This window comes from Chiloscyllium punctatum, chromosome 48 (genome assembly GCF_047496795.1).
Source record: "Chiloscyllium punctatum isolate Juve2018m chromosome 48, sChiPun1.3, whole genome shotgun sequence".
Classification (NCBI taxonomy): Eukaryota; Metazoa; Chordata; class Chondrichthyes; order Orectolobiformes; family Hemiscylliidae; genus Chiloscyllium; species Chiloscyllium punctatum.
Window position 1 is genome coordinate 45,600,308 of NC_092786.1, and position 19,834 is coordinate 45,620,141.

The window sequence follows — 19,834 nt, forward strand, 5'->3', positions numbered from 1 at the left end:
GCAATACTAAGGCAGTGCAACACTGTTGCCTTGCTGTCTTTAGCTGTGACATTAAAACAAAAGCCCAATTTGCCTCCTCAGGTGGATGTGGAAGATAGTTGGCACTGGTTGGTTCATAGAAGAGCAGTGCTGGCTGTGCATCCCTCAAACAAATAGTGTCATAAAAACAGATGATCTGATCATTATCGCATTGAGCTGAACATTTGTAGGAGCTTGTTTTGTGCAAATTTACTGCTGCATTTCCACAATGACCAGACTTCAGTGGCTGTGGCATGCTTTTGGATGTCCTGTGGTCATGAAGGGTGCTACATAAATGCAAGTCTTTTGCCAATCTGGTGCCAAGTGTAAATTTTTAGACTGCCAGTAGAAACTGCAATCATGTAGCAATTACAGGATATACTTTGATGAAGCCCTGTACCATTTTTTTGTTTTGCTAACTTATAACTTGTTTTAATGAGAAGACCTGGCTGCTGTGCAGGAGATGGTCCAGCAGAGTCTTACAAAGTCTCGATTGATTTCCCTGATGAAACACTCTCCTTCATCAAATCGCACCCACTTATGGATTCTGCTGTTCCCTCCGTCATAGAGGAACCGTGGTTTACCAAGACAAGGGTCAGGTAAGATATCCAACAAGCTGGTTGTGTTAAATTCCAGACTCTTGTTCACCTGGAACTCTTTAATGAGGTTGGATTTTCATTTTCTAGATATCGTCTGACAGCAATTGCTATTGATAATGCTGCAGGTCCACGTCAGAACTACACGGTTACCTTTATTGGTTCAGAAGCTGGCATGGTGCTTAAAGTGTTAACAAAAACCAGTCCCAGTTCTCTCAATGACAGCATACTACTGGAGGAAATGGACGTTTTTAATCCCTTAAAGTACGTAAGGTGTTTATAATTTTATATTTTGCAAAAACAAAAATGTTTAAAAGAAATTAAAGCAGTTACAAAGTAAATAATGTCAGGTGCAGGAGTATGGCAAAAAGTACTGAAAGAGAATGTGGCACAGTGGCTTGGCGGTTAGCACTGCTACCTCACAGCGCCAGGGTCCCAGGTTCAATTCCAGCCTCGGGCAACTGTCTGTGTGGAGTTTGCACATTCTCCCCGTGTCTGCATGGGTTTCCTCCCACAACCTAAAGATGTGCAGGTTAGGTGAATTGGTCATGCTAACTTGCCCGTAGTGTTCAGTGATGCATAGATTATGTGCATGAGTCAGGGGTAAATGTAAGGGAATGGTCTGGGTGAGATACTCTTTGAAGGGTCAGTGTGGACTTAATGGGCTGAAGGGTCTATTTCCATAGTGTAGAGATTCTAATTCTAAAAAAAAATCATCCAGCAGCATAAAATAAACTGAACAAGGGATTTTTGACAATCATTTCTTTCTCCTTTGCCCACGACGCTTTTAGGAAGTTGTCTTCCGATAAGTGTTGTTTCCAAAGATGCATCAAGGAGCAGATGTTTGAAGAAATCTGTGAATTTCTTGTCCTAACCAGAGCCATCATGGTCGGTGTCAATATATATCAAGTTTAGGCATCCCTCTATTGATATTCCAAGCTGCAGTAAACCCCAATTACTGGGCTGTTCCAATATATCATTCCCTTATCGATCCATAATGTCTTGCATCAGCTATCTACTTCAAAAGGTATAAAATGCTTCTATAAATGAGTCATCTAAATGAGGATGCGTTGTACAGGGTAGAAGAGGATTTGTTAGTTTTCCCAACCCATTTATTTAGAATGCTATGTTTTAATAATACTATTTTCAAACCATCCTCCATTAATCTGTTTGCTGAATTGTACAGTCTTCTGCTGCTGAAAACTCAGCAGCATACCAGTGAGGTTGACTTCACGTGGAAGAATTACATGAAAACACGTCAGCAGATGATTTTCCAAGCTTCTTAAATCATCAGGGATTAAAGAGATGGCGTACTGTACCTAATGTGAATTCAAGCTGCTATGTACTTAGAATATTCCAGTCACACTTATAGCAGTCAAATCAAGACTGTTTGCGAAAATGTCTGACTGAAATTTTCTATCTATACCAAAACAAACAGGTGTAACACTGCGAGCGAAGATGACAGGAAAGTGCTGGGTTTACAGATTGATCGAGATCACCACGTCTTGTTTGTGGCCTTCTCCAGCTGTGTCATCCGTGTTCCACTTAGCCACTGTGAACATTATGGCACGTGCAAAAAGTTAGTGATTCTTAACTTGATATTAGTTACCTTTATTACTGTTTGTGTACAAGGTCAGAATGGAAATTATGCAGTATCCATAATGAGAATGGTGTGAAATGTTACGCATATTTTAAATGTGGTTAAATGTGTCCCAAAAGTGACTGACAAAGTTGATTTCAAGAAAATTGTTCACTGAATTGTTCAAATGACAGGGTGTGTGGGCAGATAGAACATCCCAAAATTTTTACCGATACAAAATTCTGTCAGTTTTTAAAAAGGTTGCTTGCGCACCTTGGTTGAAACACCTTAGAGCCTAGGAAACCTTGGACTGAAATGTGAGCATGACTGGAAGGAAGAGGTGAGGGCTATGCATCGGGCCAGAAAGGTCTGCAGGAACAAGGTTGCGATTTCCTTGTCAGAGGCTAGGAAGGGAAATCAGCAGCCAAGGGAGGCAGGTTGCAGCTGTAGAGGTCCCCAGTTCAAAAGGCTGCTTGGGAATTCACAGTGACTACTGTGCTGCAAAAAGGCACTCACCCACCAAGCCTTGACATGGTTGCTGCTCCAATGAATTGTGAACTCTAAGGCAGTCAGGAGGAGGCTGGGGGTGGGTGGGGGAAGAGAGCCGATATGCAAAGATCATCCTCAAGTTTCCTGAATTCAGAACAACCTCAAGGGAAATTAAGGTTACTCCTCCTCTTTATCTTCTCACATGAACAGGTCATCCAGGCAATGGGTTCAAGTTCCTGAATACACATTTAAAGAACTTGATAAGAAAAGAAACCAAAACATGAAAGTCAAGTGATGTTTCATCACCCAAAACGTAACAGACTTGCAACACCAACTCCCTAAAGAAAGGCATTTTTAGTGACACACAGGGTTGAGGGGAATGACAAGAAATTAGAAAGAGTTGGGTGAATGTCAGCTGTGGACATTCCTATTTCAAATATTCTTGGGTTTGTGCAAAAGGGTCCCCAAATCCAGGATTATTCCTTGGATGTAGAATTCTCATGGACCTGATCTTCTAAGCAGTCTCTTTGCAAGTGATGACAGAGAGTAACCCCTCAATGACCTACCCATTCTGTAATTATTACCAAAAACCCTAAAAATTACAAACAATTCTTTTCCATTTTACCCACAGAGCCTGCATTGGTTCACGGGATCCATACTGTGCATGGTTGGATAATAAATCATGTGGAGTTGTGAAGCCTGGTATAAAGTAAGTACTATTTTCACGCTCATACCTTCATTTCTGATGAGGCTGAATTCTCCTAGTCAAGGCTGCAGTGAGGGCTTATTTTATTCTCCACCTGTTCCTGTTGAAGCAGTTTATGTTTTATAGACTAAATGGGGTTGTATTTCACGTGTCTCAAGAGTGTTTTTTTTTGCTCTTTATCACCAGCACCGTGTTTGAACAAGATGTAGAGTCGGGCAACACAGCACATCTTGGAGATTGTCATGGTAAGTAAGATTTCTCGATCGATTTTGTTTTAATATGGAGGGAATTTAGGAAGTGAAGGCATAAACCAATCATTTAAAGTTCCATGTAGGTGCTCAAACCTTGACTTATCAATTTGCAGTATATAATTTCATGTGTGGCTAACATGGCAAGCAAATAATGTGTATGGTCTCAAAAAAAAGTCAAGCCTTTCATCTTCCTAAATGATGTGCAGTGCTGAAATCCGTAACGTCTAGTCTGTTCTAAGTGGGTGCACAACAAGTGTTGTTGTTGTTGCATTCACAGCTGGGATTAATGGAAGTATTTCAGTTGCTAACTTTTTTTTATTTCACCAATCTTTCTGTTTTAATTCTCTTAGAAATCTTGGCCACCACATCAGATTACAAAACATTTGGTGATCCAACATCTGGTTAGTCATGTTGTTGCTGTTTATGTTCACCTGTTTTTCTCCCTCCACTTCCTCAGCAAACTTTCCCCTTTTCCTTGCTGCACACTCAGATGGCTGTTTCTAAATTGCTCTATATCTGCCAGCCATGAGAACTGTGTACCTGACTAATTGTTCTTTCCTCCTTCTTCATTAGCACTTCCAGCACGTTTTCCCAGCCACCAGTGACTAATCAGACTTCTTACCTTTAGGTTACCTTTTTAACACTTGTTGCACTCTGTAGCAGTCCAGGTCGCTCTGCTTCCCAAGCATGTGTAGGCATCTTGCTGGTTAACTACTCACTTGCTTATCTGTTTTCTCTCAGAAATCAAGAAGTGTGCTTCAGTTAATGTAGCATAACACCACAAAGCATTTATTCATTCGATGTTTGCGTATATTCCCAATTTGACAAAATGCTGTTCACTGAAAATGTTGAAGTACTTTATTCGTATTTTGTGGTAGAAATTGTATTCCATTCTTTTGAGCATCTGTTTAAATGGCTTCATTCTATTGTGAACAAGACCGGAGTGTTTAACTAATGAGCATTTTCCATGGATGGTTTGTTATGTCAAAAGTCCACATTTCTAAATCTGTTGCAAGCAGCTCTTGAAACCTTTGAGCACCAGGCGCCATTTTGGGTAATTATGGGTTGAGTCCCAAAATTTTGATTCTTTCAAAAAGCTTTCTACTTCCCCCTGATGACAAGCTCCACTTGTCTGGAAACAAGTAGCCCCTTTTGTAAAAATCAGAAACTTCCTGAAGAACATTCAAAAGGCTTTGATCTTAATTCACTTGAGCTTTTCTAGACTCCATAAATTGCAGGTGTTCTTAAAAGCAAAATGTTTGGAGGTTTCAAAAAAGTTGTGGCGTGGTGTTTTCATTTCAGAAACAAAGTGTTTGTTTGATTTCCAGTCCACTGTCAGGAATCAGACACTTGGTCTGTTTCTAGGGCCTGACTCCACTGTGCAGCTGCGCTGAAGACTCATTAATTGAGCCAGAGGTAAGCTCGACACTCAATTGGGGTTGTCGGACATTGCACAGAGACCGGAGCAGGCTTTAGATTGCTCAATAGCAGATGGTAACCAAGACATGTCTTGCCACTGCCTTTCAGAATGGAACAGGCATCAGATCAGAGAGTCAAGTTGACTGATTCCGTTCGGCACATCCTATTTTTCCATTTCTTTTATTCATCACATGATGTCTCTATCCATTGCTGCTGACAGCTGAGCAGTTACCTGTCCCAGTACCTGTTTGCTTTTCCCAGTCTGTGCTTTGAAAGAATCCTCTTGTTCTGCCTCAGCCCATTAACAAGCTCTTTGAGGAGCTTATCTGGCTCTTAATTAGGAGCTGGGCAGGTTTCTGGCTCCCCTCACCCTGCTGTGAAAATACCAGTGTGTCTTAGAGGCAGTGGAAAGGCTGACACTTCACTGGGGAACACTCCCCGCCCTATTCAACCTTGTCCCCATCAACATTTGAAAAATCGAGCCTGAATTTTCTGCGGCTGATACCCAAAGTTCCTAAATTGAATACTGATATAATGATGTCAAGCTGCAAGCTAATTCTTTACTACTCAACAAAAAACTGCTGATTCACAAAGTGACATTTTGAAGAATGTTTAACTAATTTAATTCCTTACAGCATAGTATGTCCCCACAATGCAGCAACATGGCAGAGGTCATTCATGCATTCTATCTTGCCCCTCACCACGACAGGTGCCCTACTCAAGAATCATTGTTACAGTTAGACCTCTAAGAAACTCTGAGATATAAATCTCAATAAGCACAGAGTGATGGACCTTAATCATAAGCAAAAAAAAGACACCTCAGCTTTTCCGAAAGTCAGTGCTCTGTCTGTCCATGTGTAGGTCATGCCAGAATTAGTTTCAAGTTGAACTCAGACATAGCACTTTTCTGGGCATCCATCTTGCCTGTGTCAGCAGTAGTCACAGCAGATGAAGCCTGATTTCTGCCAGACTGAAAAAGATGTTCTGGACTCAAACCAATTGCTCTCATTTCCATCTGTCCACAAAACAAATTTATTGTTCAGAAAGAAAAGATGCCCCGCGCAGATATCTTTAGTCTGGCTGAAGCCAAGTTGCTGTATCCAGGACTGGTGGGGTAAGGGACACATTTTAGAAGCTGGTTAATATCAGTATCCACGCATCAAAACTGAAATGTTCTTTATCCAGGCATCAGCCATGGCAGCAGACTGGTCGCAGACTTCAGATATTCTGCTTCAATAAGAAGCTGTTTTTTTCAAAAAACAGGCTAGTTTAAGAGCACTTTGAACAGATTATGCCAAATATATTATAAATGCATTGTAGATTTCAGTGGATTTGGTTGTCTGTGGAGTTAACACTGCAGCTCTTTCTGTGACTGCTGGCTGAGAGGGCTGAATGGTCTGCTGTGCATTGTACTTCTGTGCTGTAGAGTCATGCCAGGAAATTTGAGAGAAACAGACACAGAGGGCAACATGACCTGCAGAATCAGCCCCAAACATGCACATCCACTTGGCTGGCTGCCGAGTACCCATCAACCCTCAGGATCTAGCATTACCTCCTCTGCCCTCTGACAGAGGTGGTGTGATGTATTAATAGTAAAATAGTCTAACTGTCCCATGCAAGTCAAACACAGAAGCTGGGTGTTTTCCAATCGTTCAAATAAATGCTGTTTTTGTTATTTGCACATTTAAGACATTTGCTAAGTGGTGCGTTTTTGGCATCATTACAAAGCAAATTTATTCAATTCTTCCCCCATTAATTGTGAAAATAATTTAAATTTATCACCACAGACACGGATGTTTCGGCAGTCTCTGTTTCAACGGGTGCAAGTGACCCAGTAGTATCTCCAAACGTGATTGGTTCACGAAAAGTTGCAGTGCAAGATGATATGAACACTTATGATTATTTTGAACCATTATCTGCTGTCCCTAATGGTAAGGCCTTTGAAGGGAAACTTTCTTTCACTGAATAGAAACCTGGTTTTTAAACACAAAAGCTGCTGTTTTTTCAAACAAATTCTATAAATATTAGACAGCCAAAATAGGCACAAAGATTCATGGCTTAATTTAGATTAAAACAAGATTAACCTTGAGTTAAATAGAAAGATGGTGATATTTTAAAATTTTGCAAGGCTTCATATTCTAGGTTTGCACTGTATAGAATGCAAAATTCTTCCAACTCCTTTCTCCAAATATCAAAACCTTTTGAACTGATCTTTAAAAAGAAGCCAATAATAGTTTTGAACTTCAAAGCTCAGAACACTCTCATAGCCAGTTTGGTTTAGTCCTGCAAGTTTTCACATGAAATTCAGTCAAGTCACTGCAAGGTAGGGAGAAGTAAATTTGCATGTGGAGTTCAGTCAAAAAATGTGGCATTATCATGTGCATACTGCGGCATTTCACTATGGCTGACATTTTTTCCCCTTGAATTAATAATCACATTTCTTTGAGGAAAGTAAATTGCATTTTTATTCCACATTCATTTTTGTAGCTAGATCCCTCTATCAACACAACATTTGGATTTGAGGAGAATATAGATCAGGAAACAGCACATGAAAGGCTTCAAAAGGACTGTTTTGGGGTTCTTAAGAAAAATGTTCAGGTTTGTCTGGGCATAAAAACAAGCAGCTAAAACAGGTTTCTTATCAGATATATTGGCAGTGATTTTTTTTTCCCCTGTTAATCACTCTTACCTTGATTGAGACTTGCACATTTCTATTCAATGTGTTGATGAGGGTTATGTAAGCAATTCATGATTGAACTTGGTCCATTGTACTTTTGTGTCACCTTGTCTTCTCCTTCCTTTGTTGCTTTTGTTATCTCACCGTCAACGCTGCCTTTATCCTTTTGACATTTCCTTCTGTCGACCACTGCCATTAACAGTTCCAACCCTGAGCATTTTATCATTTAGAAAGATAAAATGTTCAAAAGGCCTTGCCTGGATTTTTGTATGTAATAAAACAAAAATCTCTTAATAGCTCTCACATCTCACTAACCTGTAGAGTCATGAGAAAGCTGCATGTGTGTAGAATAGAGAATGCAACTCCTATTAACCAACTTGTGCCTGAGTGGAATCCCAGAATGGTGACAGATGTAAACTAAACACGTCTGTTTCATATTAATATACTGTGCTAACATTTTATCTTATCCTGACAGTCATCCTAACAATTTTTCCTTCTGTCTTGAGTAACTGCTCTGAGATAAAACCTAAGTTTATACAAGAAACTAATGTAAATCGTTGTGTTAAAGAACCATTGATTTTGATGACTGTAGTAATTGCAAAATATTTATGGTTGTAAATTGTATTTGAATATATTGGCTAAGTAGTATTCAGGCCAGATTATCCATTTTGGCTTTGAACAGGAAACAGCTTCCTTGTTCTGTTTGCGTGGTTGTATGTTTTATACAATACTGTGCTTGATTTAGCTTGATATTTTCTATATTTGTGTATTTTACTTGGATATCATAGAAAATGTTATATTTTACTTATTTGGAATTCCACCAACACAGGATGCTTTCAAAAACTGCCAACGCTAATATTTTTTTTCCTCTATTTGAACTAAAACAATCTTTCTATCTTGCACGCAAACATAACTGTTGGCATGGGTAGCCTGATGGAATTAAAAGTACAGCACTTTATCCACAAGCAGATGTTTCCCTGAATTGAAATGGAAGAATTTAGAAAGTGGCAGCTGGTTTAGGGGACATTTAAAACCAAGGGAAGGGGGACATGGGAATTACAAAAAGGGATGGATTAAAAAATCAGAGCCGGAACTTCACAGTTTGATAGGACAGTGTGGTAGAACTTGTTTATGAAGCATTTGCAATCTTGTCCAACAGAGTACACAAATTAAATGTTATATCCAGAAATAAATTTTAGTCCCGGTGCAGTAATATTACTAATATTGCGACATAGGTTGTATTCACTTGTTGCCTTATAAAAAGGTGACTTAAATAATATCCTAATCACGGTTAGAAACTGAACAGCATAAAGCTAGCTCCACTCCATTGCCACAGTTGTCGTTAGGAGGACAACCGATTACAGTTCTAGGAGTTTGCTTATCATTATCATCTGTGCAGAGCTTTCTTCACAAATAGCAGGAATGAATTCTAGGAACACTAAAAACTCTATTACTTCCGGTTTCTATCAACCAAGTAATTGAGCCAAACCACGAATATTAATTACAGTCGGCCCTTTTTAAAATGCACTACTTGGGAACTGGCCAAACACTGCATTATAATGGTACTCTGGCATATAAAAAAACCGCTGTGTTGCTTGACTGAAAAAAGCCATTGCTTGTTTACTCAGAAGCTCAATTAGACGTTAAGGAGTCATTGCTGACATTTCGCAATAGAATTTTAAATTAAGCAATAATGAAATTTACAAAGTGTCTGACTTTCAAAAGAAATTAAAATTTCTTCTCAGTCATGAAATACAGTAGATATGCTACCTTATTCACCATAATATATCTGTACTTTCCCCACAGTCTATCCCACAGTATTTTAATGCCAAAATGAGGCTTTGATTAGGTGTACTCCTGTATCTTTTACCCCAATCTACAGAGCATGCTGCACTCTTAGTAATTCAGGCAAGTTTACCCCAGTATTGCTAGGTAGGTAGTGGCAATATCACTTGTCTAGTAATTCAGAGACAAGCTAATACTCTGAGGTAGTAGTTTTAAATCCAATCTCAGCAGCTTGACCTTAGGGCTGTTGTGGCACTGTGCCTGTCCCTGGACCAGAATGCTGGGGTACAAGTCCCACGTGTTCCAGAGGTTAAACCATAACACATGTGAACAGCATTGCTAGGGCTGCATGTAGCACAAATATCAGAAACCTATTGGATAAGCATCCAGCTAAAGTGAATTCAAAAGGCGAGAGATGAAGAGAAATACTTGTGCTGTGAGAAGAAACTTAAGAAGAAAATGAAGATATGGTCTAATGTATCTCTTTCTGAGAAGATACATCGTGCTGGATCATGGCATCCAGGAACAAAAAGGATAAGACTCATCCTAGTGGCAGCTTGATAGAGATGGATATAGAGTGAGACATTTGGATGTATTGGTTAGTGGATTCACTCATCTAAGGGCTCACAAAGTGGAGATTAAATGTGTTATCTCCAGGGAGGGTGAAGAAACTGATAAACAAACATCCCTTCTATTCCATTAAAAAGAAACCCAATTTTCATTCAGTTCGCGGCACGGTGGCACAGTGGTTAGCACTGCTGCCTCACAGTGCCAGAGACCTGGGTTCAATTCCCACCTCAGGCAACTGACTGTGTGGAGTTTGCACATTCTCCCCGTGTCTGCGTGGGGTTCCTCCGGGTGCTCCGGTTTCCTCCCACAGTCCAAAGATGTGCAGGTCAGGTGAATTGGCCATGCTAAATTGCCCGTAGTGTTAGGTAAGGGGTAGATGTAGGGGTATGGGTGGGTTGCGCTTCGGCAGGTCGGTGTGGACTTGTTGGGCCGAAGGGCCTGTTTCCACACTGTAAGTAATCTAATCTAATCCTATTTTCTAGGAGATTTCATCTTTACCTTACTTTTTTCCAAGCATGTTAAGAAATATCAGCTGCCTAGCTGTGCTCAACATGATGGTAATATTGCACAACCATTGAGTGAGACTCTCTCCATAAAAGATAGAAAAGAAACAAAGTCAAAAGAAATGTGCTTGAACTTCAAATTCCACATGTGAATTGTTCAGCAGTTTGTAAATCTATTGTATTCCAATCCTTCACTTTGTGATAATGTTACTTAACAGTTTAAAAATTAACTTCCAGACTATATCTTAACATCAATGGACGATAGATGCTGGCCTAACCAGCAATGACCACATCCTGTTAGTGATTTTTTTTTAAAAAAGTGTTCTTTGTGTAATCTATAAACTGAAGCTTTTAGATTAGATTCCCTGCAGTGTGAAAACAGGCCCTTCCCAACAAATCCACACCGACCCTCCGAAGAGTGACCCACCTACACTACGGGCAACTTAGAATGGCCAGTTCACCTGACCTGCACATCTTTGGACTGTGGGAGGAAACCAAACACCCAGAGGAAACCCGCGCAAACACGGAGAGAATGTGCAAACTCCACACAGACAGTCGCCCGAGGCTGGGATCGAACCTGGGTCCTTGGCGCTGTGAAGCAGCCGTGCTAACCACGGAGCCACCATGCCACCCTAATTTAAATTCAGTACCTTACAACAGCAATATGAGTTACCCCAGGATACCCAGAGCACTGTCTACTTTTAGAACAAGAAAAGCAGAAGCTGAGGATATCCAGTGTTAAAATAAACATCATCACAACAAAACCGTCTTTTTCTTCAACTGAAAACTATAAATAAATGTGAATACTTAGACAACTCTGGATCTCTGTAAAGAAATGTCAGCCCTATAATAAATCAGAAAACACTGCAGATGCTAAAGGAGTGAAATGTAAACAGAAATTGCTGGAGAAATGCAGCAGGTCAGGCAGCATCTGTGGAGAGAGAAACAGAATAAATGTTTTGAGTCCAGTGCCCCCGCTTTAAAACTGAAAGCAGCTGGGAAATGATGGGTTTTATGCAGGAGTTGGGGTTAAGAGCGTGAAAAGGAGTGAATCAAATAGATGGAGATGGTGTCCAGGAGTAAGAGAGAAGCAGTTCAAGGGATTGCAGATGATCAGCCACGTTCCTTTAGATTAGATTACTTACAGTAGTGGAAACAGGCCCTTTGGCATAACAAGTCCACACCAAACCTCCAAAGAGCAACCCACCCAGACTCATTCCCCTACATTTACCCCTTCACCTAACATTACGGGCAATTTAGCATGGCCAATTCACCTAACCTGCACATATTTGGACTGTGGGAGGAAACTGGAGCACCCGGAGGAAACCCATGCAGACACAAGGAGAATTGGCACAGACAGTTGCCTGAGGCGAGAATTGAACCCAGGTCTCTAGCGCTGTGAGGCAGCAGTGCTAACCACTGTGCCACCGTTCCTTTAGACCATACATTCTAATTTTGATGTAAACTGGAAATGTTCCGCTTATTTGTAGATAACACTTCACATAAAAAAGCTCACACACATGTCAATCCAAGCTTGGACATAACACAAGGCTTTTTGTTAATGACTGAACTAGAAAATAAGATTTAAGTTTTATCATTGCATCAATCCCAATTCCAGTACAAGTTCTATACAATGACTGAGAAAAACTGTTTTCACTTGGTGGCATAGTTCAGTAATTTCAAAATGTAAAGCTTCCAGGCTCCTGCAATATACAGTTGAGACGTAATACTGAACTGGGTCTAGAATAAATGGCTAAGCAAAGCCAGCTTGCCCACAACTAATTCCAATTAGCCTTTTCCTGTATATTTTTGTGTAAAGAGCCAATCAGTGAACATTGTAATGTCCAACAGTAAGCACAAGCAGTGTACAATTAAGAAATCTGTAATAGTCACCTAAAGGTACAAAGTAAAAGTTTCTAACATGCTTCTAAAATAACTACAAAGTGCTTTTGCTACATATGAGCCATTAAACAAACATAAAATATTGGTATATACAATAAATTACTAGGACACAGACTGAAGGAGATAGAACATAACAGCGCAGTACAGGCCCTTCAGCCCTTGATATTGCGCTGACTTTTCATACCAATCTGAAGCCCATCTAACCTACACTATTCCATGTATGTCCATATGCTTGTCCAATGACTACTTAAATGTACTTTAAGTTGGCGAATCTACTACCGTTTCAGGCAAAGCAATCCATACCCTTACGACTCTCTGAGTAAAGAAACTACCTCTGACATCTGTCCTATATCTATCACCCCTCAATTTAAAGCTATGCCCCCTCATGCTCGCTGTCACCATACTTGGAAAAAGGCTCTCCCTGTCCACCCTATCTAACCCTCTGATTATCTTATATGTCTCTATTAAGTTGATGGAAGAATTAGAGGAAAGATGAAAAATATCTTTCACCCAGAGGGATAAGAAGGGCTAGTTTATTTAGCAGGCCAGGACACAATGGACTGAATGGCTTCTTTTTGTAGTTCCCTAAGATTCTCTGGTCACAGTCATTGAGAAAATAACATACCATTTATTTTACATTATTTGAGGAAGAGTTTCACCTCAAGATTTATATCGCCCCCACCAGATGTGAGTTGGGGTGTATCTTCTGCCAATGGTCCAGCCCAGTTATTGTTGCCTATAGCAGGGCAGAGTCACCACAGTAACCCCCACCCTTAGCTTTGATGGTGGAGGAAGAGGATGAGGTCGCAGAAGCGATTAAAAGAACCAGTCTGATTTGCTTACCAGGCTTCCACAAGCCCATTCCCCTCCTGACACCGCTGTGACACCAGAGCAGTAGTCAGAACAGACCAACATGTGCCACCATACAAAGTCAAGCTTGAAGTTGGCATTTGTCATTAGAAGTTGTCATTGAAAGCGGGGGAGAAGCTGATAGAGAAGGAAAGCAGTGATGTGAGAATTTAGTGAGAAGCCTCCTTATCCAATTTCCCTCTGCTCCAAACCCTAGACCATCCAATTGCAGGAATTAAATTGAGGATCATTCCCTTCAAATTGAAGTCTGTGAACTATTATTGCCAACAGAATTTCTAGATGCAGTCTTTGGACAGTATGACAATATATTAAAATTAAACTAAAATGAACTTACTAGAATGGTTTGGATATAAATCAGACTCAAGTGAATGTGAAGTTCCAAATATTTAAAATAATATTCATTTTCACTGCACAGTGCTTGCTATCAATTGGAAAAGGATCATTTGTTTGGATGTTAAGAAACATTATCTAACAGCAGAGAAAAATGACTAATGAATTTTGGATTCAGCCAGTGGGTAAAAATTATTATTTTAAATTAAGTTTGAATGAAGGAACATTCTTCGCTCATTCATGTGCAAATTACAGCTATGTCCATGTTCATGAAATCATTTATAGAGTTTACACAAGGTGTCTGCTGGCCCTGAAACATCACTATCTCAAAGATTGAAATCATGTTCACAAATGATCAAAAACAAAGGGTACTAAATCTGATTTCTGACAAAATAACAATCAGTTGCGGGTTTATGACTTGAAGTACCTTGCCTAGTTTTTTAAACTACTGTCAGTTTCTAGTATAGTCCTTGCAAAGAAGCGTTCACCAATATACAAAACACTGATTAATGCTTTTACAACCTTGCATCTATTCCAGGTGTACGATGGGAGGTGCAGTCTGCAGAGTCAAACCAGATGGTTCACATGAATGTTCTGATCACCTGCGTTCTCGCCGCTTTTGTTCTGGGAGCCTTCATTTCTGGCATAGCTGTGTACTGTCACCGCGATACTTATCTCCGCAAAGCCAGAAAGATGAACAAGGATGCAGAATCTGCACAGTCCTGCACCGACTCGAGTGGAAGCTTCACCAAGTTCAATGGACTGTTCGACAGTCCAGTCAAGGAGTATCCACAAAACATTGACACACCGAAGCTTTATACCAACCTGCTTACCAATGGCAAGGAGCTGGCACCCAGCAGTGATGCAAAGTCCATGATCGTAGACAGCCATGGGCAACCACCAGAACTTGCAGCATTGCCTACTCCCGAGTCTACGCCAGTACTTCAACAGAAAAGTATTCAACCGATCAAGAACCAGTGGGAGAAAGCCCAAAACAATATCAATGCAGCAAGGAAAGAATCTCCTCTAAAAAGCCCTCAGATTATTCCATCCAGTCCTCCTCCTCACTCACCTATAAACCATAGTGGTCAAATACCCAGTGCAGTGGTACTTCCCAATGCTACCCATGCATACAACATGTCTTTCTCCAATTCCAATGCACACAAAGCTGAAAGAAAAATGCAGAACATAGAAATGTCGATTACTGGTCATTCAAGTAAAAAAGAACAGCGAAGAGCTATTGAGGCGAGAAACACGCTAAATGACCTCCTGAAACATCTCAATGAAAGTGGAAACACCAACCCTAAAGCTATTTTAGGAGATGTCCCTATGACTCGACAAAATCTAATGTTAGACCCAATGACCAAAATAGTTGAAATACCGCCAAAAGTCCCAAACAGAGAGGCCTCACTATATTCTCCTTCATCTACTCTACCGAGACACAGCCCAACTAAGAGGGTGGATGTTCCAACAGCTTCAAATATCCAGCTGTCAAGTTTAGAGAGAGAGCGGGGCTACCCAAGAAATTCTTCACAGAGGCACTCAATATCTGTCCTCCCCAAGAATGTTATCAGTTCGTTAAACGGAGCTGTCTTGTCACGACATCAGAGTTTTAACAGGGGAGGCTACTTCCCCCCTGCACCCCCCATGAGGATGGATTCTGTACATGGTACTCCTCTCGTTATACAACCACAACCTGGCTCTTTGTCCCGTCAGAGCAGTTATACAAGCAACGGCACGCTGCCCCGATCAGGAATAAAGAGAACACCGTCCATTAAACCAGATGTGCCACCAAAACCATCATTTGGTCAACCCACAACTCCAGTCAAACCACTACACAAGTACAGTTACTAACAGGACAGTCAGCTAAAAAGCAGTGTCCATTTCTTAGCTAAGGTAATGTGGGAGGACTTGAAGATCAATATTGCTTAAAGCTACCAGTGACAATGCTGTGATAGATTCTCAAATAAGTGGCCAAAGTAGCTACATTTCCTCAAATGGCATCTTTAATGAAAGACTGAAGGCAGGAGTGCTCTCCTGCTGCATGAACAAGATGCTGTGTAGTACAGAATGTATTACTGTTAAAGGTTTGGAGCCTTGGAGAAGTGCAACATGGAATTTATCCTGTGAAATTTGTTAAAAGCATCAACATACAAGGAAATACTTGAACAATGGTTCCATTCTCACTGCTGTTCAGCATCGTCTTCCCATTAAATGTGAACAATTTCAATGACAGAACCCACATTTGTCTTGTTGCTTGCACAGATGTTTCATGACTTTTCATACATTTCCTGATTTCGTCAACTGTGCTTTGGTTTGACAAAATGCCACGGTAGCCCAATTGTAGCAAGAACAAATACTTTGTGATATTCCCTCAGAACGTCACAGATAAATGCTGTGTAAGCTATACAGACTAAGATGCACTTAATGGTTCTTGTTATAGCTGTTACGCTGTGTTGCCTGATATACTGAGCACGACTGAACTCGAAAGTTGACCTGAACCTTCCTGTCCTACTACAGATTTACTTGGACCATATCACTGTGTTGAACACAGCCACCTGTCTACGGCCATTTTCTTTTAGGTGTGTCCATAGCTTAACCAAATGTAACATCCATTACATTCAACACTTACACCAATAATTGTAAATCCATACAGTCAGTTTATCTTGCAATCTGTAGACAAGAGGCTGCCGTGCCACAGAGATGGGCAGTGTACAAGACAGTGCAATCACTTTGTTAAGGAGTGTTTAAATGTGATTAATAGGGCGTCATGAAGAGTCATGCAGGTAATGACACTGTTCTGTAAATAGCGTATCTGTGTTCACCTGGATTCTGTGCATTTTGTGCCTTATTCAATAAGCATTATCATTGATATTGAAATCTTGTCAAGTGTTCTTGAACAGAAAAGCTGCTTTTCAGTGTGCCGGTTGTATTTTATTTTGAAATGATTATTCATATAAAAATCAAATCCATCACATTACAGCCTAAAATGTAAAGGCAACCACTAGCTAGTGGTCATTTAATTAGAAGTGGGAGAAACGACAAGTGGTCAACATTTTGTTTCGCCCCAATGTCGATAAACATTCCACTGTTCAGTTTTTGAAAAGAACAAAGGAATTTTTTTTCAAAAACTAGCATTAGTTGAGCCAGATTACCTTAAATATGACTCATCAGCTTAAAAGGTATGTGAAAGCACCAATATGAACTGGTAGCCCGTGCTTACTGACATTAACCAGAAGGGTCAACCCGTATGACTGAAATACCAGTGGTGTCAAATGAAAAGGAGAGGTGTCAAGGTTAAAGTGGATCAGTTCACTCACAGGAATGAAATCTACATGATGCTGCAGAATCCTTAATGGTCAATGAACAAAGTGTATGTTTCTATACTGGCAAAGTTGTGAAAAAAGTAATTTTGCAACAATTCTACCTAAATGTAAAAGAAATCCAAATTGGTTAAACAGTACTGCACTGTATTTTGCAATTTGAGCCCATGCTCAGTTTTACATTGCCACTTTCAACTTCCTGTATTGCCTATACATTTCAGTTCACCCATACTTTCTCCATTTGTGTTAAGGTAAACCCAGGTCATTTCACTTTATGGTGCATTGGCAAGCTAACCCAGAAAAGAAAAAAAATGTTGTTGTTGTATGATGTCCTTTGAAGTAACATGTATAGAAAACCCTTGTAAACTTGTACTGTGGAAGTGTACATAACGACATACATTTTGTTTTTAACTCCGCATGTAAAGTCAAAATAAAAAAATCAAATGGAATATTTAATTCTGTTTTCCGCGCGTTAATGTTATTCCGTCTGTAAATATCCCACGAGTCGTATTTCCAGAATTGCATCATTGCAGATTAAAGAACAGTCTCAAACATCAGTGAATTTTTGATTTTCTTTTTCTTAAACAAGGCTTCATTCCACATCAGAATTGTACTCATTTGATGCCTGATTATTTTAGAAAGTAGAACTTGTGAACAAAGCAGTTATTTTTAAAATTATAAATGAATTTATTAGCATTCAACAAAAAATATCTATAGCATGAAAGAGTTTTCATAAAAGACTGTTTAAAAAAAATACAATTCCACAATAATGTAACATCAATACCAAATCAGGAAATGAGAATTGCTCTTGGAGGGGGAAACTAGGTGGCAGGGCATAGTGAAGAATCGATGATGTCCAGTGATTTTGAAGCCATGATATACTCCACAATATCTCTTGGTTTTAGATTAAAAGGACACAATTTGATACCCAACTGTACTGATTAGCAAGAATCCCAGCTCCAATCATTTGCCTGTACTGAGTTCAATATTCCATTACTCAAATAAGCCTCAACGTCCCTAGATTCAGAATAGATTGAGGAAGGAAAAAGGAGATTAATTTCTAACATGCATTATCATCATCTAGTGACCTTTGCTTAAGAAGAGATGTGATGCCAAACAGTCATGATGCCTGTTGAACCCACTGATGGCAGAATAGGTAAGGAGAGACTTGACAAAGAAGAAAGCAAATAGCTGAACTATTTAAGTTAAGAACAAATGAAATACTACATGGCCACTTGAACCTGCTGCACCATTTAAAATAATTATTATTGTTCTTTACCAAAATTCCACCTCCCCATCTTATATACTCATGATCTTGATTGTAAATGGAAACTAATAGGTTAATACAAAGAGGGATGAACCTTTGATAACCTGAAGAAAGTTATTTAAGTTTTTTTTAATGTTGTACCGATCACAATAAGCAAGATATCAGATACAGTTTCATTACATTAAGGGCTAACTGTGCAAAATCTGACATTTAGCACTGTTCAGACCAAAGATTACACACAATTGCAGAAATCCTGACATTCGGTCCTGCTGAATGATGTGTATTCTATATGTAACAATGGATCTATACAATGTTACTGGTCAAAGTGCAAACTTTTCAGCATTCCACCCAAAAGCACCAAAATAAGGACACCTGGCTTTATCAAATATATGACAAAAAGTTACAAATTTCTGCAAAATAATTGGAGCTGCTAGAAACAGGTTTCTTTTATTCATTCGCAGGATGAGGGAGTCACTCGACTAGTATCTATTGCCCAGAGGGCAGGTAAGAATCAACCTAGTTGCAGTGGGTCCAGAGTCACATGAAGGCCAGACCAGGTAAGGACGGCAATTTCCTTCTTTAAATGACATTAGTGAACCTGATGGGCTTTTCCAACAACTGGCAATAGATTCATAGTCATCTTTAGGATCTCGATTGCAGATTTTCTTTTAAACTGAACTCAAATGCCACCAACTGCTGTGTCAAGATTCAAACCTGGGCCCCCTGGAACACTCCCTAGGTCTTTGGATTAAAACTCCAGCGGTAATACTATTGTCTCCTCATTGAACATTTGGATTTAATTTTCTTCAATATATCAAAATGCCCACACAACCTCTAGTGAGGAATCACAGCAACGACCAATATGCACTGTTCAACTACACTCATAGCTTGTTTTTTGATGGTATGTAGAGGAATTAGCACCAGCAATTCAGAAAGATGCAGGGGCGACACAATGGCACAGTGGTTAGCACTGCTGCCTCACAGCGCCTGGGTTCGATTCCAGCTGCGGGTGACTGCATGGAGTTTGCACATTCTCCCTATGTCTGCATGGGTTTCCTCCAGGTGCTCCGGTTTCCTCCCACAATCTGAAGATATGTGGGTTAGGTGAATTGCTAAATTGCCCCATAGGTGTTAGGTTCATTAGGGCTGAATGTAGGGTCTGGGTGGGTTACTCTTTGGAGGGTCGGTATGGACTTGTTGGGCCAAAGGGCCAGTTTCCACACTGTAGGGAATCTAAACTGGACAAAACACAAGGCATTCATTGCAAGTACCATTGCACAAAGCAGTAAAATATATGTTCAAAGCCTGGCAGATAAACCTTCAAGGCAAGAATATTAATGCAAAAAGGCAAATGAAACACAAGCACAAACCCAATGTTTGAAGATAGTTAGAATCTTATTCTGACTTCAATTAGGGCAAGAACTAGGAATACAGTTTTGCTGAGAAGAAACATAGTTGGCCATGTTTAATATCAGCATACATCTTAAAAAGAGAATATTATTTCCATTTTTTTTCAAGTAACATGCTTGAATGCAATGTGGTCTCCGAG

General features: G+C 39.9%; 1 protein-coding gene across 10 annotated transcripts in view; it reads left to right on the forward strand.

Moving 5' to 3' along the window:
- Positions 1-17,575, forward strand: part of sema6d (semaphorin 6D) — a 295,419-nt gene extending 277,844 nt beyond the window's left edge. For 8 of the 10 annotated variants that reach the window (XM_072565102.1, XM_072565100.1, XM_072565101.1 and 5 more), the window contains 8 exons: positions 462-617; positions 705-878; positions 2,053-2,193; positions 3,314-3,391; positions 3,575-3,633; positions 3,990-4,040; positions 6,846-6,989; positions 14,234-17,575. In XM_072565102.1, coding sequence (XP_072421203.1) covers positions 462-617; positions 705-878; positions 2,053-2,193; positions 3,314-3,391; positions 3,575-3,633; positions 3,990-4,040; positions 6,846-6,989; positions 14,234-15,549 — 2,119 coding nt within the window. In that variant the 3' untranslated portion in view covers positions 15,550-17,575. The remainder of the gene's footprint in view (positions 1-461; positions 618-704; positions 879-2,052; positions 2,194-3,313; positions 3,392-3,574; positions 3,634-3,989; positions 4,041-6,845; positions 6,990-14,233) is intronic. The other 2 variants (XM_072565105.1, XM_072565110.1) reach the window with 2 other exon arrangements.
- Positions 17,576-19,834: the final 2,259 nt, after the last annotated feature.